The following is a 19660-nucleotide window of genomic DNA, read 5'->3' as shown; positions in this document are numbered from 1 at the left end:
AAATCCTCCGGGAACCCAGCAGCCGAGGTAAGGGTTCTTGCGATGGTGAATATCGTGCCTCCATTGCGTTCTGCGGCACCGTTCTGTTCTGGTGTCCTTGCGGCTGATCTCTCCAAGAGAATGCCGCGCTCTTCTGACCAAGTAACCAGATTGCTGCGTAGTGCTGAGTCCCAGTCAACTCTCAGGACCTTGATGACCAGATGGTACTGTCTCCAGAGAAACATCTCAAAGTTGATAAACGCCTGGAAGCCATCTGCTCTGGCAGGCAGAATCCTGACAACAATCTTCCCCGAATATGCGTCCGTTATTACAAGGCACGACTCCATGCCGTTGTACGACTTCCCAGGGCTGAAGAAGTCCAGGTTGACGCGCTCAAATGGATTCGTCGTCGTGTACGTTGGCTGTCTCCGAGATACAATCTTCTTGGATTTCGCTACCCCGCAAGACTCGCATTCGAATGTTGTTGGCCCTTTCACCCCAACTCCAGTACAGCTGTATGGCAGCTGCTGTATGGCCTCTGGGTGGGCATGAGCCAGCCGTTCGTGCCAGAGCCTCGAGTCGCTGACCATCGCGGCTCTCTGCTTCTTGGAGTGATAGAAGGAAGTGGTGCTATGTAGGGTGTTCACCGCATACTGGCCACCCTTCTCCTGAAGTGGGATCTCTGAGCCAGTGGCTGGGTTGAACAGCATGTTCCTGAGGGAGTCCAGTCCGAGTCCTTGGCGTTGGAGCTGCCTGGCTGAAATAAGCGTCGTCGGGTAGTCTTTGATGTACGAGACATCATGGCAGGTGATGCTGATGACGTTCTGCTTGCTGTCGAGGGTGTCGATGGCCATCGTGCCATGCCCTTCGACGGGGCTTGATTTGCCTCCTCCTGTGCTGTATCTTACAGTGTCGGTGGCCTCGCGAAAGTTGGTGAGGAGGTCTTTGTTGTTGGTTATATGGTTGGGTGTACCCGAGTCGATCAGGAACTCGTGACGGAGATCCCCTCCTCGGTTTGTCCGTTGAAACTCGTCCGAATCAGCGACGGAGAAGTTGCTCATGAAGTTGGTGTACTCGTCATCGCAGCTCTGTTCATCATCGTCACCGAGGAAGTTGTTAAAAGCAGAGACGGCGACTCCACTGGTGCCTCTTGCCTCCTGCCGCTTCTTTTTGTCCTCCTTGATTTTCTCGTTCCAGAATTGCAATGTGCTTGGCTTCATCCTTTTCTTCGCTTCGTCAATGTAGTCCAGCAGGCTCTGATCGGATTGATAGCTCTTCTTCCTCCGGTGTTCCGCGATATTTGGGCACAGACAGATGGGCTGACACGCCTTGGGTGCCCTCTTCTGCTGTACACAGTCGCAGAATGGTCTGCGAGAAGGCGAGCTGTTTGGCTGTTGAGGAGAGTCACGATGGGAATCCTGGGCACTCGTCCGATCACTTTGACCATTCCGGTCCTTGCCCATGAAGGTCACCGAGTCGCTGTAGAAGGACGTCTGAGATGGCTTGGTGGTGAGGCGATGCGGTTGGTAGTCTCTAAGGTAGCTCTTGTACCTCAACGCCAGTACCTTCCCTCCATCACGATCATCCAGCTCCCGGCGAACTTGGTGGGCGCACTCTGCTTCGGCCCACCCTGGAGACACGGAAAGAATTGCCCGAAGGAATTGAACATTTTGATCTGCGGCTTCTTTAAGCTGAGGAATCCCGTGCTTCTCAACTTCGATACAGAGTAGGATGAAGTCGTCAACCCACTTCTCATGGTCCATCTTCTTGATCATCGCCATATGCTCCTCCCAGCGCTGGCGAATGTATTGTTTCTGTCCCATGTCGGAAGGGGCGAAGTGGTCCTTCAACGCCTTGAGCCACTCCTGGCTGCTTTCCTCGTTCATGAAGACGGCCGAAAGGCTCCTGTCGACTGTGTTGAGGATGTATTTCTGGACCTCCTGGAGGCCCGCTGACTCCCTGTTGTAGATGTCCAAATGGATCTTGTACAACGTCAGCAGTGTGCTGAGATCTCGCGTCTCATCTTCGAATGACGGTGCTGTTGGCTTCTTGGCCCTCTTGGGCCGCCTGTCAGCCTCTTTGTCTGGGTCGACTAGATCCCAGGCCTCGTAGGAGGTCGCCACGGCTCTGACGGAGTTGAGCCATGTCCTCCATTCCTCCCTCCTTGTAAGTGTCACTCTGTGCTTACCAGAGTCCATCTTGAGGATCCCTGGGCGTTGTCGGAGACCGTCGGGGAGGTCGTTCGATGGTCGCGACTGATCGCGTGTATGTTGAATATCATCAATTGACCCCGCGTGTACTCAAGCCCTAGGCCACACGTCTCGGAGGTTCAATTGGTCTTGAGGAGCTGATTTCTCCTGCTTCGATGTGTCGTGGAGAGATGATCGCTCTCCTGGAGGATGTCGGTAACGGCCCTTGGCCAGTGGTCGTCAATGGCGAAACGTCGCGTCAATTGACTGTTGAAGTGCAGCGGCGATTCAGCTGTAGACAGCTTCGCAGCAGGCGTATTGGCCGTAGGCGCCCTGCTGTAGATATCGAAGGTCAAGGAGCTGTATCGTCGCCCGGGCTCATAACTGTCACCACGGAATTGAACAAAGTGGATTGATTGTTGTTAAGGTACAAAAGGAGACTTCCAGAAGTCCAAACGAAGGTAATTGGTCAGATCCAGCATCGGTAAGGAGTCTTACCGGGGCGATAACGACAGAACAAATGCATCAAATGAGGACTCCACATTTGGGATGAAAGTACTCCTGGGTCACAGAACAGAACCTTGCCTGATCGGCAACAGCTGGTTCGTAGATGACCTGACTCGGTATAGGGCGGTGTTGTTGTTTCCGATGACGTCTTGGTACGATTCGTCTACTAACCGTCTAATGTGTTGCTCCACATTCGAGATGTTGGAGTCCAAAGAATTCAGCGTGATGAGTAGAGGGCGATCCCATGAGGAGAATGGACTAACAAGCCTTCTCCAAGAGTCTCCGGAAGTATATGAGTCTGGGCGTCTCCTCTGATCTTCAATCTGAACATTGGCACGTGGAGTTTATTGTTCTTGTCCTACTCTTAACTTGTGGACCGTATCTACCAGACCTGACGATCCTCAAGACTTTCACAAACGCATCATACTATTGACTTTGCTTTTCCGACACAAGATCGACTGTTATTCATCAGACACCATGGGCATCGGGGACAAGTTCTTCGGCCTACGCGGCAAGAAGCTAGGATGGATGATCGGCTTTTGTGCTGGCATGGACTTTTTGCTGTTCGGTTATGGTACGCGCCTCTCGACGTCTGACGTTCCGCTTGCTCAGTGGAAGGCTAACCCTTGGCAGATCAAGGTGTGATGGGTGGTATCCTGACGCTGAGGATCTTCTTGGATCAGTTCCCTGAGATTGTAAGTTACTCGAAACGTTGGAAAGCGTCCCTCGTGATCACGCAGCTTGCTAACCATTTGCCCCCCAGGACCCGGATGTATGTGTTCTCACCATGCGCCAAGCCCTGGCCGTACTAATGAAAGCTAGACTGCCACAAATGCCGCTGAGTCGAGTACTCGTGCCACACACCAGGGCATCTCGATCGCAAGCTACAACCTCGGTTGCTTCTTCGGCGCCATCCTTGCCATCTTCGTCGGAAACCCCTTGGGTCGCAAGCGTATGATCATCCTCGGCACGGCCATCATGGTTGTCGGCGCCGCCCTGCAGGCTTCGGCCTTTGGCATCGCCCACCTGATTGTTGGTCGCATCATCACCGGTCTCGGCAACGGCATCAACACGTCGACGGTGCCCACGTGGCAATCAGAGACGTCGAGCTCCCACAAGCGCGGCAAGATGGTTATGTTCGAGGGCGCTCTCATCACCGCCGGTATCATGATTAGTTACTGGATTGACCTTGGCTTCAGCTTTGCTGATGGTAGTGTCGCCTGTAAGAGCCCTCCTACCCGAGCAGTGATGCCCCTCGGTCGAGTATTGACACTTGTCTGCAGGGCGATTCCCCCTGGCCTTCCAGATCGTCTTCTGCATTCTCATTCTCGCCACTGTCTGGAAGCTTCCTGAGTCGCCCCGCTGGCTCATGCTCAAGGGCCGCGAGGATGATGCCAGGGAGGTGATCTCAGCGCTGGCCGATCTTCCCGTGGATCACCAGTTTGTCGAGAACGAATTTACGTCCATCAAGGAGACTGTCACCGAGATGTCCAAGGTCAGTAGACTTGTCCCTCTGTGCATTGAACAAGGCACTAACGTTGTCTCAGGGTTCCTTCAAGGACTTGTTTTCCAACGACGAGAACCGCCATTTGCACCGTGTCGTCCTGGCCTACGTCAACCAGATGTTCCAGCAGGTTCGTATAACTCACCTTTTAAACTGGCAGAAGAATGCCGCTGACCCGTGCTCCAGATCAGCGGCATCAACCTCATCACCTACTACGCAGCGGTCATCTACAGCGGAGTAAGTCTCATGGCCCTGACAAAGGCACACGAGCGAATATTGACGAGAAAACAGCTCGGCATGTCGCCGTTCATGTCCCGCCTTCTAGCAGCTCTCAATGGAACCGAGTACTTCCTCGCCTCGCTGCCTCCCATCTGGCTCGTCGAGCGCGTCGGCCGCCGCAAGCTCATGCTCTTCGGCGCAGCAGGCCAGGCCGCGACCATGGCCATCCTGACGGGCGTCAACTCCCAGGACGGCACCGCCTTCCAGATCACGGGCATCGTCTTCCTCTTCATCTTCAACACCTTCTTCGCCATCGGCTGGCTCGGCATGACGTGGCTGTACCCGGCCGAGATTGTGCCGCTGCGCATCCGCGCGCCCGCCAACGGCTTCAGCACGTCGGCCAACTGGATCTGGAACTTCATGGTCGTCATGATCACGCCTGTCAGCTTCAACGACATTGGACACTACACGTACCTCATCTTCGCCGTCATCAACGCCGTCATAGTGCCCGTCGTCTACTTCTTCTACCCGGAGACGGCCTACCGCTCCCTCGAGGAGATGGACGCCATCTTCCAAAAGGCCAAGGGCGCCGCCGGCTGGTTCTCCGTCGTCAAGATTGCCCACGACGAGCCGAGGCGTTACGGCAAGAACGGCGAGCTGCTGATCGACCACGACGACGCTGAGGAGAAGGGCCGCCACATGCACCACTCGGTCGACGGCAGCGATTCGCGGTCCGCCGACGGCATGTTCAACCGCGTAGACGACGAGCGCAAGCGCAACGAGAACTAGACCGGAGGATAGTGCTAGCGGGAGCAGAGACTGGGAAAGTTTCACGCCAGGACGGCGGAAGTCGAAGAATGGAATCGCCCTGCCGCGCGCAAAGGCGCTTACATTCTGCACAGATACCCCCTTATTTTTCCATCGAAGGCCTGGGGCCTTCTTTGCACATGTTATACAGGAGCTCATTTTCATAGAGAGAAAGTCAAGTTGTACCTGATCATAAGAAAATACTGTGCGATTTTCATTGTGAACAACGGCTATCCCATCAACTCGCTCCACGTGCGCTGTCCTGGACTGGCGGCGGCGGCGGTTCTTGCCGAGGCACATCAAGCAGGGACTGAGAGTTGCTGCTGTTCGAGCCTTCGGTCCTGTTTTTCTCGAACTCCTGCCAGCGTAGGATCTCCTCCGGCAGAAGCGCCCCCGGGAAGAACTCATCCCTCATGACACGGCCAAGGCCCGGGTACCGCTCCTCGACCTCAAACAGCGTCCGCATGACCTTTGTCTTGCCAATGGCCTCGACGAAATCGAGGGGCACCCCAAAATGCTCCGGGCGGCGCGTCCAGCCGGCGACGAAGACGTTCTGCAGGATGCCCAGGCCCCCGATGGCCAGCAGGAACCACGTGTCGTCCCTGATGCCGGCGGCCGTGATGAGCAGGAGGATCCACAGGATGGCGAGGGCGAGCACGGAGCCCCGCGTCCAGTGGTGGGCCGACGTGTCGAGGTTGTTCTGGCCGGCGGCCAGGTCGGCAAGGTTCATGCCGTGGCCGTTGCCGAGGATGACAATGGCGTGCTGGGCGCCGTTGCCGCGCGTCAGGACGTAGGCGTCGCGCGAGCTCATGCGGCACGCCCACTTCTCGAGCCGCCACTGCGGCAGCAGGCCCGTCAGCAGCGCGAGCAGCGTGCCGCACGCTGTGATGAGGAGGATGCCCCAGTGGCCGGACACGGCGAGCGGCACGGCGGCGAGGCCGAGCTGGAGCGCCATGGTGACGAAGCCGCTCCAGTAGACGAGGTCGTGCTCGGGCAGGCCCGGCTTGCGCTCGGTGCTCGGGCGGTACACGGAGACGATGAGGCCGCCGCGAATGGGGCGCGGGGCCTGGCCGTCCTTGGCCTTGATCTCGAGCCACCGCTCGTCGAGGACTTCGTTCGTCTTGGCCCTGGTGCCTGGGTGGCACCACGTCTCAAAGTCGCGCACCATCCTGCCGATGATCCAACTCGAGTTCTCCATCTGGATGCCCGTCTTGCCGTTCATGACGATGCACTGGCAGTCTGGCGCCTGGGGCATGAGCTTGTTCTCGCCGACGGCGGAGGTCAGTGCCGACAGCGAATACGCTACCCATCCTGCATGTCGGTGTGAGCCGTTGTGACGGACCGGAACAAGTCAGGGGGCAATGAGCCTACCGAAAGAGAAGGTGACAGGCGCCACTCCACGCCCGGCAAGTTGAGCCAGGGCGCGAGCGACAATCTCACCACCGAGGAGGAGGAGTACGCTGAAGACATCGCCAGGCCTCGTCCACTGGTCTCTGAACTCATTCGATGTCGAGGCTGTTGAGAAGCCGCGCGACGCAATGAAAGGCAGCCTAGGCGGCATTGCGAGCCTGAAGCGAGACGGCCAGCGTCAAGTTGTCAACAGCTGCCGTTTGATGATGCTCGCCAGAGTGAAATTGCGCTGTGAAGCATGAGACGTAAGCGTTATGCTCAGCTCATTCGCGTCATTAAAAAATCTCAGGCAGACACATCGCACGATTCAGCCGATCAGTAGGCGCTTACAGCGGCCCAGGGGGTAGATGGCCAGATAATAGCTAGCGCTCACCACCGAACCACTAGCTCTGAGCGACCCGTTCCGAGCTCAAGGGCAGACGCGTTAGAGACATGGGTCAGGGGTTTTCGGTGGTGGCGGCGCCGTCAGCTGAACCATGAGCTGAACTGGGCTGGACACAAGCGACAGGCCCAGCGTCGAGAAGGACGCAGCGTGCACTTTTTTGACTTGGAAGTGTACGATGTGTGGCACTCCAGTGCTTGCCATGTGTGTCGGGGCGTATGCTTGCTATACGAGGCGCGCTTCGAGTATAGAGGAGGCCGCGATAACTCAATTGAATTCCATAGCCGTAGCTGAACTTCTGAACCTCGAGGCTTTCCGTGGATTCCCTCCATCAAATCAGACAAGTGCAATAATCATCAGTGAACAGCCCACACGATCACCCAAGTATCCACTTCTGGCTTCCGTAAATCGTTCTTCCAGGTACGGGAACAGCGCCAGAGTGACCTTCGCTCTCGATACACAAGCCAACCCGAACGCGACAGACAAAGTCGCCGCGGATGCGTGATGGCGTCTGCGAAACGCTTCTCAGCAACGCGCCCATTTCTTTAATGTTGTCGCCCTCCTCCGGCGGACGCTCGCCGACCCGGCACATGAGTACGACAGCCATCGCCTCGCCCTGCACCAGAGCAAAGGATGATGACTTGGACGGGGCGTCGATCTGCTCAACGGTATATCGCAAGCTTGTCACCGAGTCCGAAACGACAAACATTCCGTCTTGCAGGCAGCGAACCGGCGCATCGTCCATGATCCAGCCGGGCTTGGAGAACAGCAGAGCGCCGCCCTCAGCCTCGCTCTCGCGCTCGGCGTACTCGTCGTCCACAAGTGGCTCTCGGTACACGCCCATGGGAAGCCAGCGGAAGCCTGGCTCGTCGTACCTCTGCCCCGGGATGAAGAGCAGCCCTGATGGCACAATGCTCTGCAACTGCACCCAGCACCGCATGCGAACATGCTCATCCTCTGAGAACAGCGCTGGCAAGTGCTGTCGTTGGCTGCCGCTGAGCGCACACATGGTGGCGAAGCAGATGAACTTGTCCGACTCCTTGCTCGTAGCCCGCAACCGCATCGTTTCCCAAATGGCAATGATGCGCGCCGCCAGGACATCGGGGTGCGAATAAATGTGAGTGGCGCTCCACATGAGCTTCATGCCGCTGAAGAATTTCTTCGTTTCCTCGAGCGTATACGATTGCAGTGCAAAGGTGAACTTGTTCCTCTCCATCTCCTCAAGCCGGCTCTTGGGAACGTCTGGCCTGGAATAATGGGGGGTGCCGTTGAGCCTCTTGGTGGTTAGATTGAGGGCCTTGCCCTGCATGCGCTCGATTCCGTCGGTGAAGCCTGGCATCGTGTAGCCCAGGGCGATGCTTTGATCGGGGTTTTCCTTCTTCCACAACGGCAGCTGCGCTGGCCCATCCCTGAACAAAAAACGTAGCCACTGTGTCGAAAGGGCGCCCTCCTGGAACGTCCACGCCCGTCGCTGCCAGCCCGACAACCCAATATGAATGGCCAATTCTTCGTCGAGACAGCCCTTGGCCTCGAGAGCTTGCAGCTCCGAGTCCAAGACGATGGTCATGTGCGCGGTAGAGTAGATCTTGGCCATGTTCGCAATGGCCAATTTTCGATTTTGGCCTTCCAGTGGCACGCAGAACGTGTCAAGCCAGATGGCAAGGGGTTTCTTGCGGTATTCTCGGATCGGATCGACGACGCGCTGGAGACCGGGAGCCATGAACTTGAAGGCCTTGCCGATGCCCTCGATGATCTTCTTTTCTGTCTGTCCGTTGTATTCAATGTCCTGGCCCGTCGTGTTGAGGACGTGGAGCGTCTCGTTCCAGCTCATGTCGACGAGTCGATCATAGAGGGACTGCAGTTGGCAGAGGGGAAGCGTGTTCGCGTGCGGGTTTCCGAGTCCATCAGACCAACTGCCAAGTATTAATAAAGAGTTGCCACCTACATAGGGTCATGGCTCTTACACATGGCTGATGGCGATGTAGGTGTTCATCATGAGCCCGCCGTTCTTCAACTTGATGTCCAGCACGGGCGATCCGTATGCATCCACTCCAGAGCTCGTGATCCAGATGACCGGTATGCCCCCCTTTTCAATGATCCGATGCACCTCGCTCTGATCCACACCAACCATGTGGCACCTGCAGCCTTGTGTGCGATGCTGCGTGACATATGTCTTCTCGTCAATGTTGTTCAGGAGGCACGTCGCGCTCGAGCAGTTCCAGTGATCAAACGGCACAGTGCGCCTCTCCATGAAGCTCGCACAGAACATGGGTAGCTCTGACAAGAACTCCTGTGCAACGGCCACGTCGCGAGGACACCAGCCAGCGGCAGCCATTCTCGTGGCAGCCAGGCTGTCGAGCCCCCAAGTGCGGCCGCGGCCGAGGTTGAAAATGTCTTTGAGCGCGTGGTCCATGGTGCAGCCCAGCACGCCGAACGATAGCGTCACCTCCCAAGGCAGCGGGCTGTCGGGGACAATAAGCAGGTTGTGGTAGATCTTATTGATGGTGTTGAGGGCGACGCCGACACGGGTCAGCTGGGCGCGGCACTCTTCGACCGACTTTTTGGCGAGGGCTTCAATCTTGACGGCCCATACTGATATGAGCCGTTCAAGGTGGCGCGTCGAGGCGCGGAACCCGTAGTCATCCATCTCGATGAAGAGGCCGAGGTCCGGGGGCTCATCAACGGTGAGTAATTCGCGAATGGCCCCGTAGAACAGCCATGTCTGAAGAAAATCGGCGGTTTCTTCGCGCGGCTTTTGCGAAAAGTCACGGTTGTAGAGAGGGGTAAGTAGGAAGCCGCGGCGATTCTGGTAGCCGTCGAATTCGAGGCCATCATAGGGCTGTGAGGAGAGCAGCGGCACGCGGGGATACGGCTCGGACTTGTACTTGAAGTTGGGTAGATGATCCATGGTGATGGCTATAGATGTTTTCCAGCCCAGTCAATATTCGATAGAGGGAGTTTGCTGTTGCTCTTCAAAAACTGGCCATCGGTCTATGACTGCAAGTCTGGTTGCAGTCCGATGCTTGTACCACAGGTTCTAAGGTCTGACTGTCGCGATACCATCTTTATCATCTTCGTCGTAGCCCCTCAATTTTCAGCTTTCATGCAAGTTTGACTTGTAGCGCCGTCAACATTGGTGATGGTGTTACGGGGGCTCGGGTCTGGCCCAATAATCCGTGTCGCGTGCAGGGCATGGGGCGCCACATCGTATCAGGGGCCTGCAGACGGTAGCATCGTTTCGTTCCACGATGATGTATGTTTCGTCTGACTGCCGTAGGGCTGTCTGGAACAAGCAAATGCTGCTTGTCCGTCGGTCAAGACGACCGCCATCTCAATGAGCCTGGCGAGCTCAAACTGCAGAGCTGGGAGCGCGTCGGGGTGTCGTCGCTGTAATGTGGGAACATCCTTTGCGGCCTTTACGCCCTCCCGGCACTGCCGCAAATGTCCATCCACCGCTCGACCTCGTTCTGCAGCACAGCCATCCCATCATCCATCAGCTGCGTCAAGGGTTTGTGCGCGTTCGCCTTCAAGTGAGCGCTCCATACTTCTAGCAGCAATTTGTTAGCGTTCAACTTGATGGCGCCGTGTTGAATGCACTTGCGCATCAGATCGGGCGAGAAGTCATTCGTGCCATGGAGCGCCATGATGACGCGCCCAGTAATCTGCCTGTTGATGGTCGCCAATCGGTCCAAGTCCAGCTGGGGACCTCGCGCGTCATAATCGCCGTGGATATTACCCACGCTCGGCGCCAGCAGGTCAACGCCCGCAGCGATAAAGTCCTCGACCTGTGTGGGGGACGTGAAAAGCGCTGTGTCGGCAGAGTCAGAGGCACGGATCGACAACGACGTGAAGGCTTCGCCGACTGACCTTCTAGATCCCCCGTGTGCGCGATGCCATCCTCGCCACCGTTGATCCGCCCGCTCTCGGCCTCGACGGCGATGCCGCGCGCGTGGCAGATGTGCGTGAGATTTTTCGTCTTTTCTAGATTCTCGACGTGGTCGTGATGGCTCATGTCGACCATGATGGAGTCAAAGGGGAGCCTTTCCGCGACATGGCGGATCTGCTCTTCGTCCTGGGCGTGATCAAGGTGCAGAGACAGCGGAACAGTCGCCGACTTGACGGCTGCCGCTGCCGCCCAGGCCAGCGTCGGGAGCTGAGTGACGGTCGACGGGAACAAGAGCAAGATCAAGGGTGATCGCTTGGCCTCGGCGGCTCGAACGAGGGCCGTAAGATGCTCAATGTTGTAGCTGGGTCTGGTCAGCCGCGTGTGGCGGGATGAGGGACAAGCACCGACCATATGGCAGCCAGCACACCATAATGTCCATCAGACGCAGCTCGTACAATCTGCAGGGTTCGATTACTGGATGCGAGAGATGGATCCATGACTGTTTTCGGATGAAATGCATCAGCGAGAGTTGCAATGGTAGAGGGACCAAGGTGGTGAATAACAAAAATATGGCAGTCGGTTTTGGGGCTACGCCTTCCTCAGTGTCGAGTTCGGTCGACACAGCATGTGACCGCCTCCGCCAGCTGCGGAACTTCTTCTCCTACAAATGGAAACACAAGCGCTGAGATTGTCCAATGCTAGGTACCTAGGTATTCTCTGATGAATGGGTTTGATTGCCTGGGCAGCATTGGAGGCAAAACAGCAAAAGTGATTCAGGGGAGGCTCGAACTCCCGACCTTCAGTGTGTTAGACTGACGTGATAAACCAACTACACCACCGAACCGATGTTGGGAAGCAGCAATACTTCCAGTACTATTTCGACTCAGAGTATGCCACAATCTGGTTTACTGTCTATGTGGTCCAGACACGAGTATGAGCAACAATAAATGGTACGCCTGGTTCACTTGGTTTCTGTGCGGACCTTTCTTCCAATAGCACGATGTGGGCGCTCACTTCCCGCTGAGAATGGCCTTTGCCTGCTAAACAAACGAGCACCCAGTTGGTTCCCACTTCAACACCAAACATCAGAAAACGATTCGTCCCCAAAACAACTACCAATGGCCAGCCACTCTAGAACACCCTCCACGCTTTATAACACTTCACCATACACATCTCATCGCTTGTCGCCACCCTCGTGTAACGCTCAGTAGAAACGAAGTCGCATGCGGGGTCGGTCGGCCTCCCGCAGAGCCCGAACCTATCAATGTCCGCGAGGCGGCACAGAGCTCTGGTGAGCAGAGCTGCATATGCATGGTGCTGATGGGATATGGCACAGGCAGGCAATGAAAGCTTTCGAGGTCGATATGACCTTGAAAACAAACGGCTCCCCCGCGTTCCATCTCCGAGACAGCAAGTGTGTTCTCGACGCCAACTACCGTACCTACAGAGCTCAGCCTACAAACAGATAGAGCCATGTTCCCCCCTGGCGTGGCCTTTGCCCTGGTACAGCGACCTCTTGCAACTTGCAATACTAATGAAAAGCCCAACTGACGTTCTCTCTGCAACAGCTCACACTCCTGCTCCTTGGCGCAGCCATGTACGTCTTCCCACAAAGGACTCTCCCCTGATGAAGATATATCCCTGACGAGCAAGGGCAGCACCCTCCACATCACCAGCGCAAACCTCTCCCTTCCCATCGCCCCCAACCTGACCCTAGCGACCATCCTCCTCCCCCTCCTCGGGGCCCTCAACACCGCCTTTCAGCCGCGTCTCCTCCAGGCCGCCCGCACAACTCGCTCCCCAGTCGAGCGCATCCTGCCCCAGACCCTGCAGTCGCTCCAAGCCATCCTGACAACCGCCCTCGCAACGCTCCTCCTGCAGTCCGCCACCGCGTCAGCCCCCCTCCTCGACTGCGCCCTCGCCTCAACCTGGCAGCGCCTCTTCCAAGCCAAAGACGCCCCGCGCCTCCGCGCCATCCAAGACGCCCTCGACTGCTGCGGCTACCGCTCGACCCGCGACCGCCCCTGGCCGTTCCCAACCCGCGACGTCGAACCCGGCCGCTGCGCCGTCCGCTTCGACCGCCAGACCGCCTGCGCCGAACCCTGGCGCAACGCCCTCGGACGCAACGCCGCGCTCGGCCTCGCCGTCGTGCTCGCCGTCGCGGCCATGCAGCTCGCCTCGCTGGCTGTGGCGCGGGGGGCCGAGTCCTGGCGGGATGCGTGGTGGGCGCGCCGCGGCGGGTGGTGGTGGCGGGGGAGACGGCGGGGGCTTTCGTCTCCTGGCCGTGAGGGTGTGGTGCGGCCATTGCTCGGGGCGCCCGAGGCGGGGGACGAGGGGGCTGATTCGGATGTGCCTGTGAGCTATGGGGATTTGTCGCCGACGGCGAGGCCGCGGAGGGGGATCGATGATGGGGTCGTGGAGAATGGGTCGCGGGTGCAGCCGTCTTTGCTGGAGACGAATGCGTGGGGAGGTGAGTGAGGAGGGTCTCGTGGAGGGCAGGCAGGGTGATGATGCTCAGGGTTCGTGCGATGGCAGGGTCTCTTGGGAAGCCATTACCGCGGGGGAGTCGGAGGTCAGGAGTACGTGGATTGGGTCACACACGTCACTAGCACATGTGGATGATGTACGGCAACCAAAGGGTCATTCGTTTGAGACACGAGAGCCAGTACGAGCCGTGCAGTGGTATCAGCCATTTCATCAATGGGAATTAGAGACGCAATTCGACCAACATCCTTCCAGCTCGGACATATCTGTTCATGTATTGGGACTACATCTCTACCGGCATGCTTTGAGGTGAAGCTTCTGCTTTGGTCATTCTTCAGTACCTCATGCTGCACATCTCTCTTGACGAGAGAAGAGGTTCGTCTCGAGATTTTCAGGGCCGCTGCCGTTAGGTTACTGGCTTCTAGCCAGGAACATACTATTATCAAGAAGCTGGGCTAATCATCAACAGTAGAGTTTATGAATATAGAATAGATAGACAACCTGAGAGCTTTCCTAATCCTCCTAGTGTAGTCTTGTTGTCAGGCGAAGGGATGAACAGAGTGAAGGTATTCCGCAAATAATCTCCGCAGGCAATTGCCAGGTAGGGGTAGAAGTACATCTGAATTCTGCCCCTTCGCAGCCCTTTTATACACTCTCTTATAGTCCCAAGCCCCTAAACTAATCCTTGTCCCGTGGCTCCGCAGGTGCCTCCTGACAAGCATGATATCAGCTCCATGCACTTGAGTTGGGGTTTTGTCGTGGAGCCGAAGCGTTAAGACGATAATGGGTAACATCACAAACCATAGCCACTTGACTACAACTGCACAGAGTATTGCCTGGTCACATAGGTTTCAAGCAAGCGATGTAGCTATGCGTTCTGTCCAGTATTCCTGATCACGGAACTTGAGACTGCGACTCAGCCAATCAAAATATTCTCCATCTATTGCGCACCGCTAGAATGCGTCGGAATTTAAACCACCTCGGGATCGGGTGCCCACCTCAGTCGTTGAGCAGGCGAAACCTAGTACTTGGATCTACTTGCAGAATTGTGAAGGACTAGAGTATCCCGACTCTAGGTCGTACCCTATGGGAATGGAAGCCCCTAGTCTGAAGTTGCGGGCCTCGTCGAATACACAGCGAAAGCATATCTTACGTGACGGCTTTTACAAAAACAGAACGCCTCCGTGTTCTAAAGCTTTCTGGCCGTATTGTCATTCCTCCAATCCCCTTTCCACTTGATCATCTAATCACGACATCTTGCCATCAAGCACGGCGATATGGTTGCGAACTCTAAAGCATCTGCTGTCATGAGCCACAAACTCGATGCTGAGCACACGGAAAATGCTCTCGTGATCGAGCAGGTGGCCGAAGGCGAGACAACCCTATGGACTTCCATAAAGGAGAACCCTCGTGCCATTATGCTTGCATTTTTGGCCAATTGCGGTTCGGTTCTCTTTGGCTACGACATTCTTATACAAGGCGCCATCACGGCGCTTCCCATGTTTTCGTACGTTCAAGATCATCCACCTGTTACGGAATTCTGAACTAACAGATCTCTGCCAGCATTGCCTTTGGGTCCCCTTTCGGAGACGATATAATCCTACCAGCGCTCTGGCAGGGTGTCTGGCAGGGCTTTAATGCCATTGGAATCATGATTGGCGCTGCAAGCAACGGCGTTGTCATGGGTAGATTTGGCCGCAAAACCATGTTTGCTCTGTCGGTGAATTCTGGCCATCAGGCAGGCAATTCAAGAGGAATTCGAGCTGACGAAACAACCTGCAGGCACTGCACTGTTTGACGTATCATCCAATGTTGGAGGCTTGGACTCTAGACGTGGCGTGCTGCTGGCTGGAAAGCTAGTCATAGGCCTCGGCATGGGCATCTTCATGTCCACCTGCCAGACGTACGTCTCCGAGATCTCGCCTCCAAGACTCCGGACAGTCCTTCTTGGTTTTACGCTTTCTTCATTGTGAGTAGCAAATCTGTGCCCCACCATGCATGCGCATTGAAGAGCGGGGTCTTATTCATTCGTATTCCAGACTGTCGGGCACATGATGGCCATCTCCGTGGTCTTCTGTCAGAGCGTTGTTTAGAGCAGAGTGAGGAGGTCTTCCGCACGTGGTCCGCAGCAGATAGAAGATAGGTTGGGGGTCGTAATACATCTGAATTCTGGCCCTCCGCAGTCTGGAGGGCCCTCCGCAGCCTATATATATACGTTTCTCGTAGCCCTTAGCCTCTGACCGACCCCCTGCTGACGACTCCGCAGGGAACCCGCAGGGTCCCCTGACATCTTTTCTCGCGTAGCAGTCATGGATTATTCAGCGTTGAAGATTCTATTTGCCTCGCAATGGGCGTTTTCCAGCAGCCCTCGTCCCCGAGAGTCCCGTCTACCCAGCAAACTGCGGCAAGATCGAGCAGGCACGCAAGGCGATCAAGAAGCTCACTCCACACGCATTTGCTGATGAGCGCATCTCTGTGATTCTGGCCACTTCCGACCAGAGACGACACCGCATGGAGAGGCTGCGACGTTCGCCGACTGCTCTAAAGGCACCGACCTCAGGCGTACGCGCATCGTTGCGGTCCTGAATACGTTGCAGCAGCTGACTGGCGTTTCCCTCATCGCCAACTCGACGTACTTTTTTATCATGGCGGGCATGTCCCCGACCATGTCGCTCACCATCAACCAAGCCGGCGTCGGCGCCAGTGTGGCCTGCACGTTGATCTCGTGGTTCATCATCGCCAAGATCGGCCGGCGAACTGCCATCCTCGTGAGCTTCGTCTGTGCCGGGGCGCTCTTCGTTGGCATGGACACTGCCGGCTCCTAACCTCGTGATGCCCAGGCGCTCAGGTAAGAAGAAAACTTGCTTACTACATGGTGGGAAGGCCTGGCTGACATGATCTATCAGGTTCATCGGCGTCGCGCTCGTCATGGCCGCATGCTGCAGCAATCTCGGCACAGGCACAGCCTATCCCATCGTGGCAGCCGAGATACCAGCGACCAGGCTGCGCGCCAAGACGCTCGGCTCGGGCTTCGCGGTCAACGCATTCATGATGTGGGCGTTCAAATTTGTCGTGCCGTACATGTTCAACGCAGACCAGGGTAACTTGGGTGGCACGATCGGGCCAGTATTCGCCGGTTTCTGCGTCGTTGGCTTTGTCGACTCGTTCTTCGAGATCCCCGAGACCAAGGACATCACGTATAGCCGCATCAACGCACTGTTCCAGACCCGGACGCCCGCGCGTGGATTCAGGGCCATGGCCGTGTCATATGAGGCGGAGAACATGGCTGGGACGGGCGACGCGTAAAGGAGGGCTAAGCATTTTGGGCCTCGGGGGAATCCTCGTCAGCAAACCAGGTCTCCATTCTGTTTCCAAAGCCATCTACGATGACGGTGTCGTTGTCAAGAGCTACACGGCCTGGAGCCTGATGGATCGTCTCGGTGAGTTTGACCCGACTTTAGATGCCATGAGGGTAGATTGTGTCATGTAAATTATGCTCATTACGAAACTCGACAGAGTGGTCCGCGGGTTATGCGCACCGGTTTCGGCACCACGCACGTCGATTTCGACACCCTTGTCCGCACGCCGAAGCAGTCTGCTTCTACCTCCGTGAGACAATGGAACGGCGAAGGGGGCGGGTACCGAATGGGCTTTAGTCGTCGTAATCGAAAAGACTGTACCTATCCGTGTTCATCGCATGTACTTGTGCATTGGTTTCTCGTTTTTCCCGGTCTTTTCTCCCTGTCATCTTCTCTGATGGCCCGTCCTCGCCGCCTAGGCTTTTTGCCGAGCAGCAATCCTTCAGGTCGCATCTAGCTGACATGGTAGCGCATGATTAATCTTGGTGAGATGATTTGCCAGCGCAGTCTGTACACGGACATGAGTTTTCGCTCCAGCCTCAGCAAAATCTACAAGTACGCAGTCTTGTGCTTGTGAGTCGTTGACGGTGGAAGCTTGGCGGTAATAATTAGGCACGATCCGGGCACCTCCAACCCGGCCCGGAATGATCCAAGCACCCGAACAGACCCTGATATGATCATTTCTCATGGCCAGGCTTGTGAACATCATCGTCTTCATTGTAGTCAGCCACTCGGATTCCCAACAAAGCATCCTCGCCGTGGCCGCAGTCTTGCTCAGTCCAGTCTTTGATCCTGCTTTCTGTCACGCCGCGATCCCCAACTGCATACACCATCAGTGCTTCTACAAGTGGACAGTATCAATGCCACCCTTGCCTTCAGGGTATTCACTGGCCACGCCACGAGACAGAGATCAACGTCGCAGATTTGCACAGCTCGCCCTGCGCTCCATCTCGGCATAATACTGTTTGTCATGAGCGAGGCGGGTTGCCCGTACCTGTTGTGATGAATCCAGTAGCTCGGCAGTGGCCGGATTATCACGACTTGTAATGTGGCGAGTATCCATCACGTATGCACCCCAAAGTAACCAAAGAATGTCAATTATAAAGGGTATTCAGTTTGATGTAACCGCAGCCGGAAGCCGCCCGTCGACTCGCCTATATTCAAGACGTCTAAAAATGCAGAGCGTCTAAAAGTTGACGGCATGCCCGCCCATCCTGCCTGACCCGAGGATCCCACTTCTGCCTCTGCTGCCGGTCAATCTCCCCCATCCCTCCATGTCCTCCTTCTCCATCATGGCGCGCCTCCGCGCGCGGCCGGCAAAGGGACCCCTGCCCTTGCGGTACGCCCAGCCAATGAGGCCGCCAATGGTCAGCACGCCGGCGACGAGGCCGAGAGAGATGGGCAGCGCGGGCATGAGGGCGCCGCCGCTGGAGGAGCCGGCGTTGGCCTCCTCGGCCGTGGGCAGCGGGGCCAGCGACGAGGTGGACGCGGGCGGCGGAATGGCGAGCGGGAGGGTGGCCGTCGGTGCGGCGACGAAGGTCGTGGGCTGTGGGGGCGCGACGATGAGCTCCTCTTCCGAGGAGGTTGATGCCGAGGGGTCTGCGCGGATGGAGGAGAGCAGGGTCGTTGGCGGGCGGGTGATGGCTGAAGGGAGGATTGAGGGGATGCCAGTTTCTGATGTCGTCAGGAACGTGGGGAGAGGGAGCTCTGAGGAGGCTGCGAGGTCGGGGATAGGAGTTTCGTCGGCGGCATCGTCGTCTGCTGGCCTTGATGGTGTTGATGAGGGACTGTCTGAGCTGGTGGGTAGAATTGTTGGTCGCTCTTCGAGAGCGGCGGATGTGGGCAGGGGTAATAGCGTCGAGAGGGGCGATGCTGTCTCGTCGGCACCGGGAAAAGGGAAGAAGGTGGGCGTGGGCACGCCAATGCCCGAGAGGAGGTCGTTGAAGAAGTCGGCCATGATGAAGGTGCGATGTGTGTAAACGATTTTGGGTATAATGCTGCCGTGCCGTAACGGTGATGATGATGTGCCGACCCTGTCGTCAATATTTGAGATGGTGATGTTGCAATACTGATTCAATGAGATGCCGTCTGATGTGTGAGATGGGGTCTGATGTGTGAGATGCCGATGTGTGAGATGCCGATGTGTGAGATGCCGATGTGTGAGATGCCGATGTGTGAGATGCCGTCTGATGTGTGAGGTCTCGTCTGACGTGTGAGATCACGTCGCGTGATGGAGTGAGTGAGCGAAAGTGAGGGACGTGAATCCGAGTTGAGGGTCCCAAAAACGAGGGATCCAAATCCAATACCACGTTCGCCGCCAGGGGGAAAAGATGATAATGAAGGGGGGGGAGAGAAGTGGAGGGTGCGAAAGAAGGAAGACAAGGGCTTCTCAATATCAATGGGAAAAAAAGGAGAGGCAGGTTCACAAGCCACCCGAAAGGAAAGTCCAGCTCTCAATCGGTCGAATCAGGAAGTCGTCGAGAATTCCTCGCAAACAATAGAGTCTCCTTCCAAACCTAGGACAGGAATGTGGGAAGGAGAGGGGGGGAGCGCCTGGCTATCTTTAAACGGCGAGGCACGAGGAAAGAGCGATGCGCCGTTTGGGACGCTTGGAAAGGACGCTTGGGAAGGCGTGGGACGTCGGCACCCGGCGCCAGTGACGCACGATCTGCGGGGTGATCTGCAGGGGTCCGCGTCGCGCTTGCGCTGCCCGAGGCTCTGCGCGTGCGTCTGGCTATGCAGTGGCAGGAGTGGTCTGCAGTGCACTGGAGCCCTGAGGCGAAGACCGGCCCCTTGAACTTGAACCCCTGATCCAGGTCTCCAGCACAGCGGCAGTCGCCCTGGGCCTATCCACTCCGCATCCGTCCTTGACTCGACACCAGGCCTTGAACACTGATGGGGCCTCCCTCCGTTTCAGATCCAGAGGCGGCGCCA

General features: G+C 56.7%; 8 protein-coding genes and 1 non-coding gene across 9 annotated transcripts; 4 read left to right on the top strand and 5 right to left on the bottom strand.

Moving 5' to 3' along the window:
• Nucleotides 1-3035: 3035 nt before the first annotated feature.
• Nucleotides 3036-5187, top strand: VDAG_07563 (sugar transporter STL1; the record flags this gene model as incomplete). The annotated part of the gene is made up of 8 exons (XM_009656468.1): nt 3036-3249; nt 3309-3370; nt 3439-3447; nt 3498-3897; nt 3959-4170; nt 4223-4309; nt 4366-4416; nt 4471-5187. Exons 1-8 carry the CDS (start codon nt 3153-3155, stop codon nt 5185-5187), a joined length of 1635 nt encoding a protein of 544 aa, XP_009654763.1. The 5' UTR covers nt 3036-3152.
• Nucleotides 5188-5443: 256 nt separating this feature from the next.
• On the bottom strand, nt 5444-6766 carry VDAG_07562 (uncharacterized protein; the record flags this gene model as incomplete). The annotated part of the gene is made up of 2 exons (XM_009656467.1): nt 5444-6516; nt 6577-6766. 2 exons carry the CDS (start codon nt 6764-6766, stop codon nt 5444-5446), a joined length of 1263 nt encoding a protein of 420 aa, XP_009654762.1.
• Nucleotides 6767-7255: 489 nt separating this feature from the next.
• On the bottom strand, nt 7256-9996 carry VDAG_07561 (HET domain-containing protein). Its single transcript, XM_009656466.1, has 2 exons — nt 8962-9996; nt 7256-8910 (listed from the first exon to the last, which is right to left on the bottom strand). Exons 1-2 carry the CDS (start codon nt 9903-9905, stop codon nt 7374-7376), a joined length of 2481 nt encoding a protein of 826 aa, XP_009654761.1. The 5' UTR covers nt 9906-9996; the 3' UTR covers nt 7256-7373.
• A 417-nt stretch (nt 9997-10413) lies between these two features.
• Nucleotides 10414-11294, bottom strand: VDAG_07560 (fructose-bisphosphate aldolase; the record flags this gene model as incomplete). Its single annotated transcript, XM_009656465.1, has 2 exons — nt 10414-10805; nt 10865-11294. The coding sequence occupies 2 exons, from the start codon at nt 11292-11294 to the stop codon at nt 10414-10416; spliced, it is 822 nt and encodes a 273-aa protein (XP_009654760.1).
• Nucleotides 11295-11652: 358 nt separating this feature from the next.
• VDAG_20212 lies at nt 11653-11727 on the bottom strand. The gene has a single exon. It is a non-coding gene; the product is annotated as a tRNA-Val (tRNA).
• Nucleotides 11728-12247: 520 nt separating this feature from the next.
• On the top strand, nt 12248-13361 carry VDAG_07559 (uncharacterized protein; the record flags this gene model as incomplete). Its single annotated transcript, XM_009656464.1, has 2 exons — nt 12248-12297; nt 12452-13361. 2 exons carry the CDS (start codon nt 12248-12250, stop codon nt 13359-13361), a joined length of 960 nt encoding a protein of 319 aa, XP_009654759.1.
• A 1283-nt stretch (nt 13362-14644) lies between these two features.
• VDAG_07558 (uncharacterized protein) lies at nt 14645-15340 on the top strand (the record flags this gene model as incomplete). The annotated part of the gene is made up of 3 exons (XM_009656463.1): nt 14645-14874; nt 14931-15052; nt 15150-15340. 3 exons carry the CDS (start codon nt 14645-14647, stop codon nt 15338-15340), a joined length of 543 nt encoding a protein of 180 aa, XP_009654758.1.
• A 293-nt stretch (nt 15341-15633) lies between these two features.
• Nucleotides 15634-16673, top strand: VDAG_07557 (trehalose transporter; the record flags this gene model as incomplete). Its single annotated transcript, XM_009656462.1, has 4 exons — nt 15634-15805; nt 15867-16135; nt 16208-16215; nt 16274-16673. The coding sequence occupies exons 1-4, from the start codon at nt 15715-15717 to the stop codon at nt 16671-16673; spliced, it is 768 nt and encodes a 255-aa protein (XP_009654757.1). The 5' UTR covers nt 15634-15714.
• A 1239-nt stretch (nt 16674-17912) lies between these two features.
• VDAG_07556 (uncharacterized protein) lies at nt 17913-18683 on the bottom strand (the record flags this gene model as incomplete). Its single annotated transcript, XM_009656461.1, has 1 exon — nt 17913-18683. The coding sequence occupies one exon, from the start codon at nt 18681-18683 to the stop codon at nt 17913-17915; it is 771 nt and encodes a 256-aa protein (XP_009654756.1).
• Nucleotides 18684-19660: the final 977 nt, after the last annotated feature.

The sequence above is a fragment of the Verticillium dahliae genome, genomic scaffold (assembly GCF_000150675.1).
Source record: "Verticillium dahliae VdLs.17 supercont1.17 genomic scaffold, whole genome shotgun sequence".
Lineage (NCBI taxonomy): Eukaryota > Fungi > Ascomycota > Sordariomycetes > Glomerellales > Plectosphaerellaceae > Verticillium > Verticillium dahliae.
This window is presented reverse-complemented; position numbering and strand designations above follow the sequence as displayed.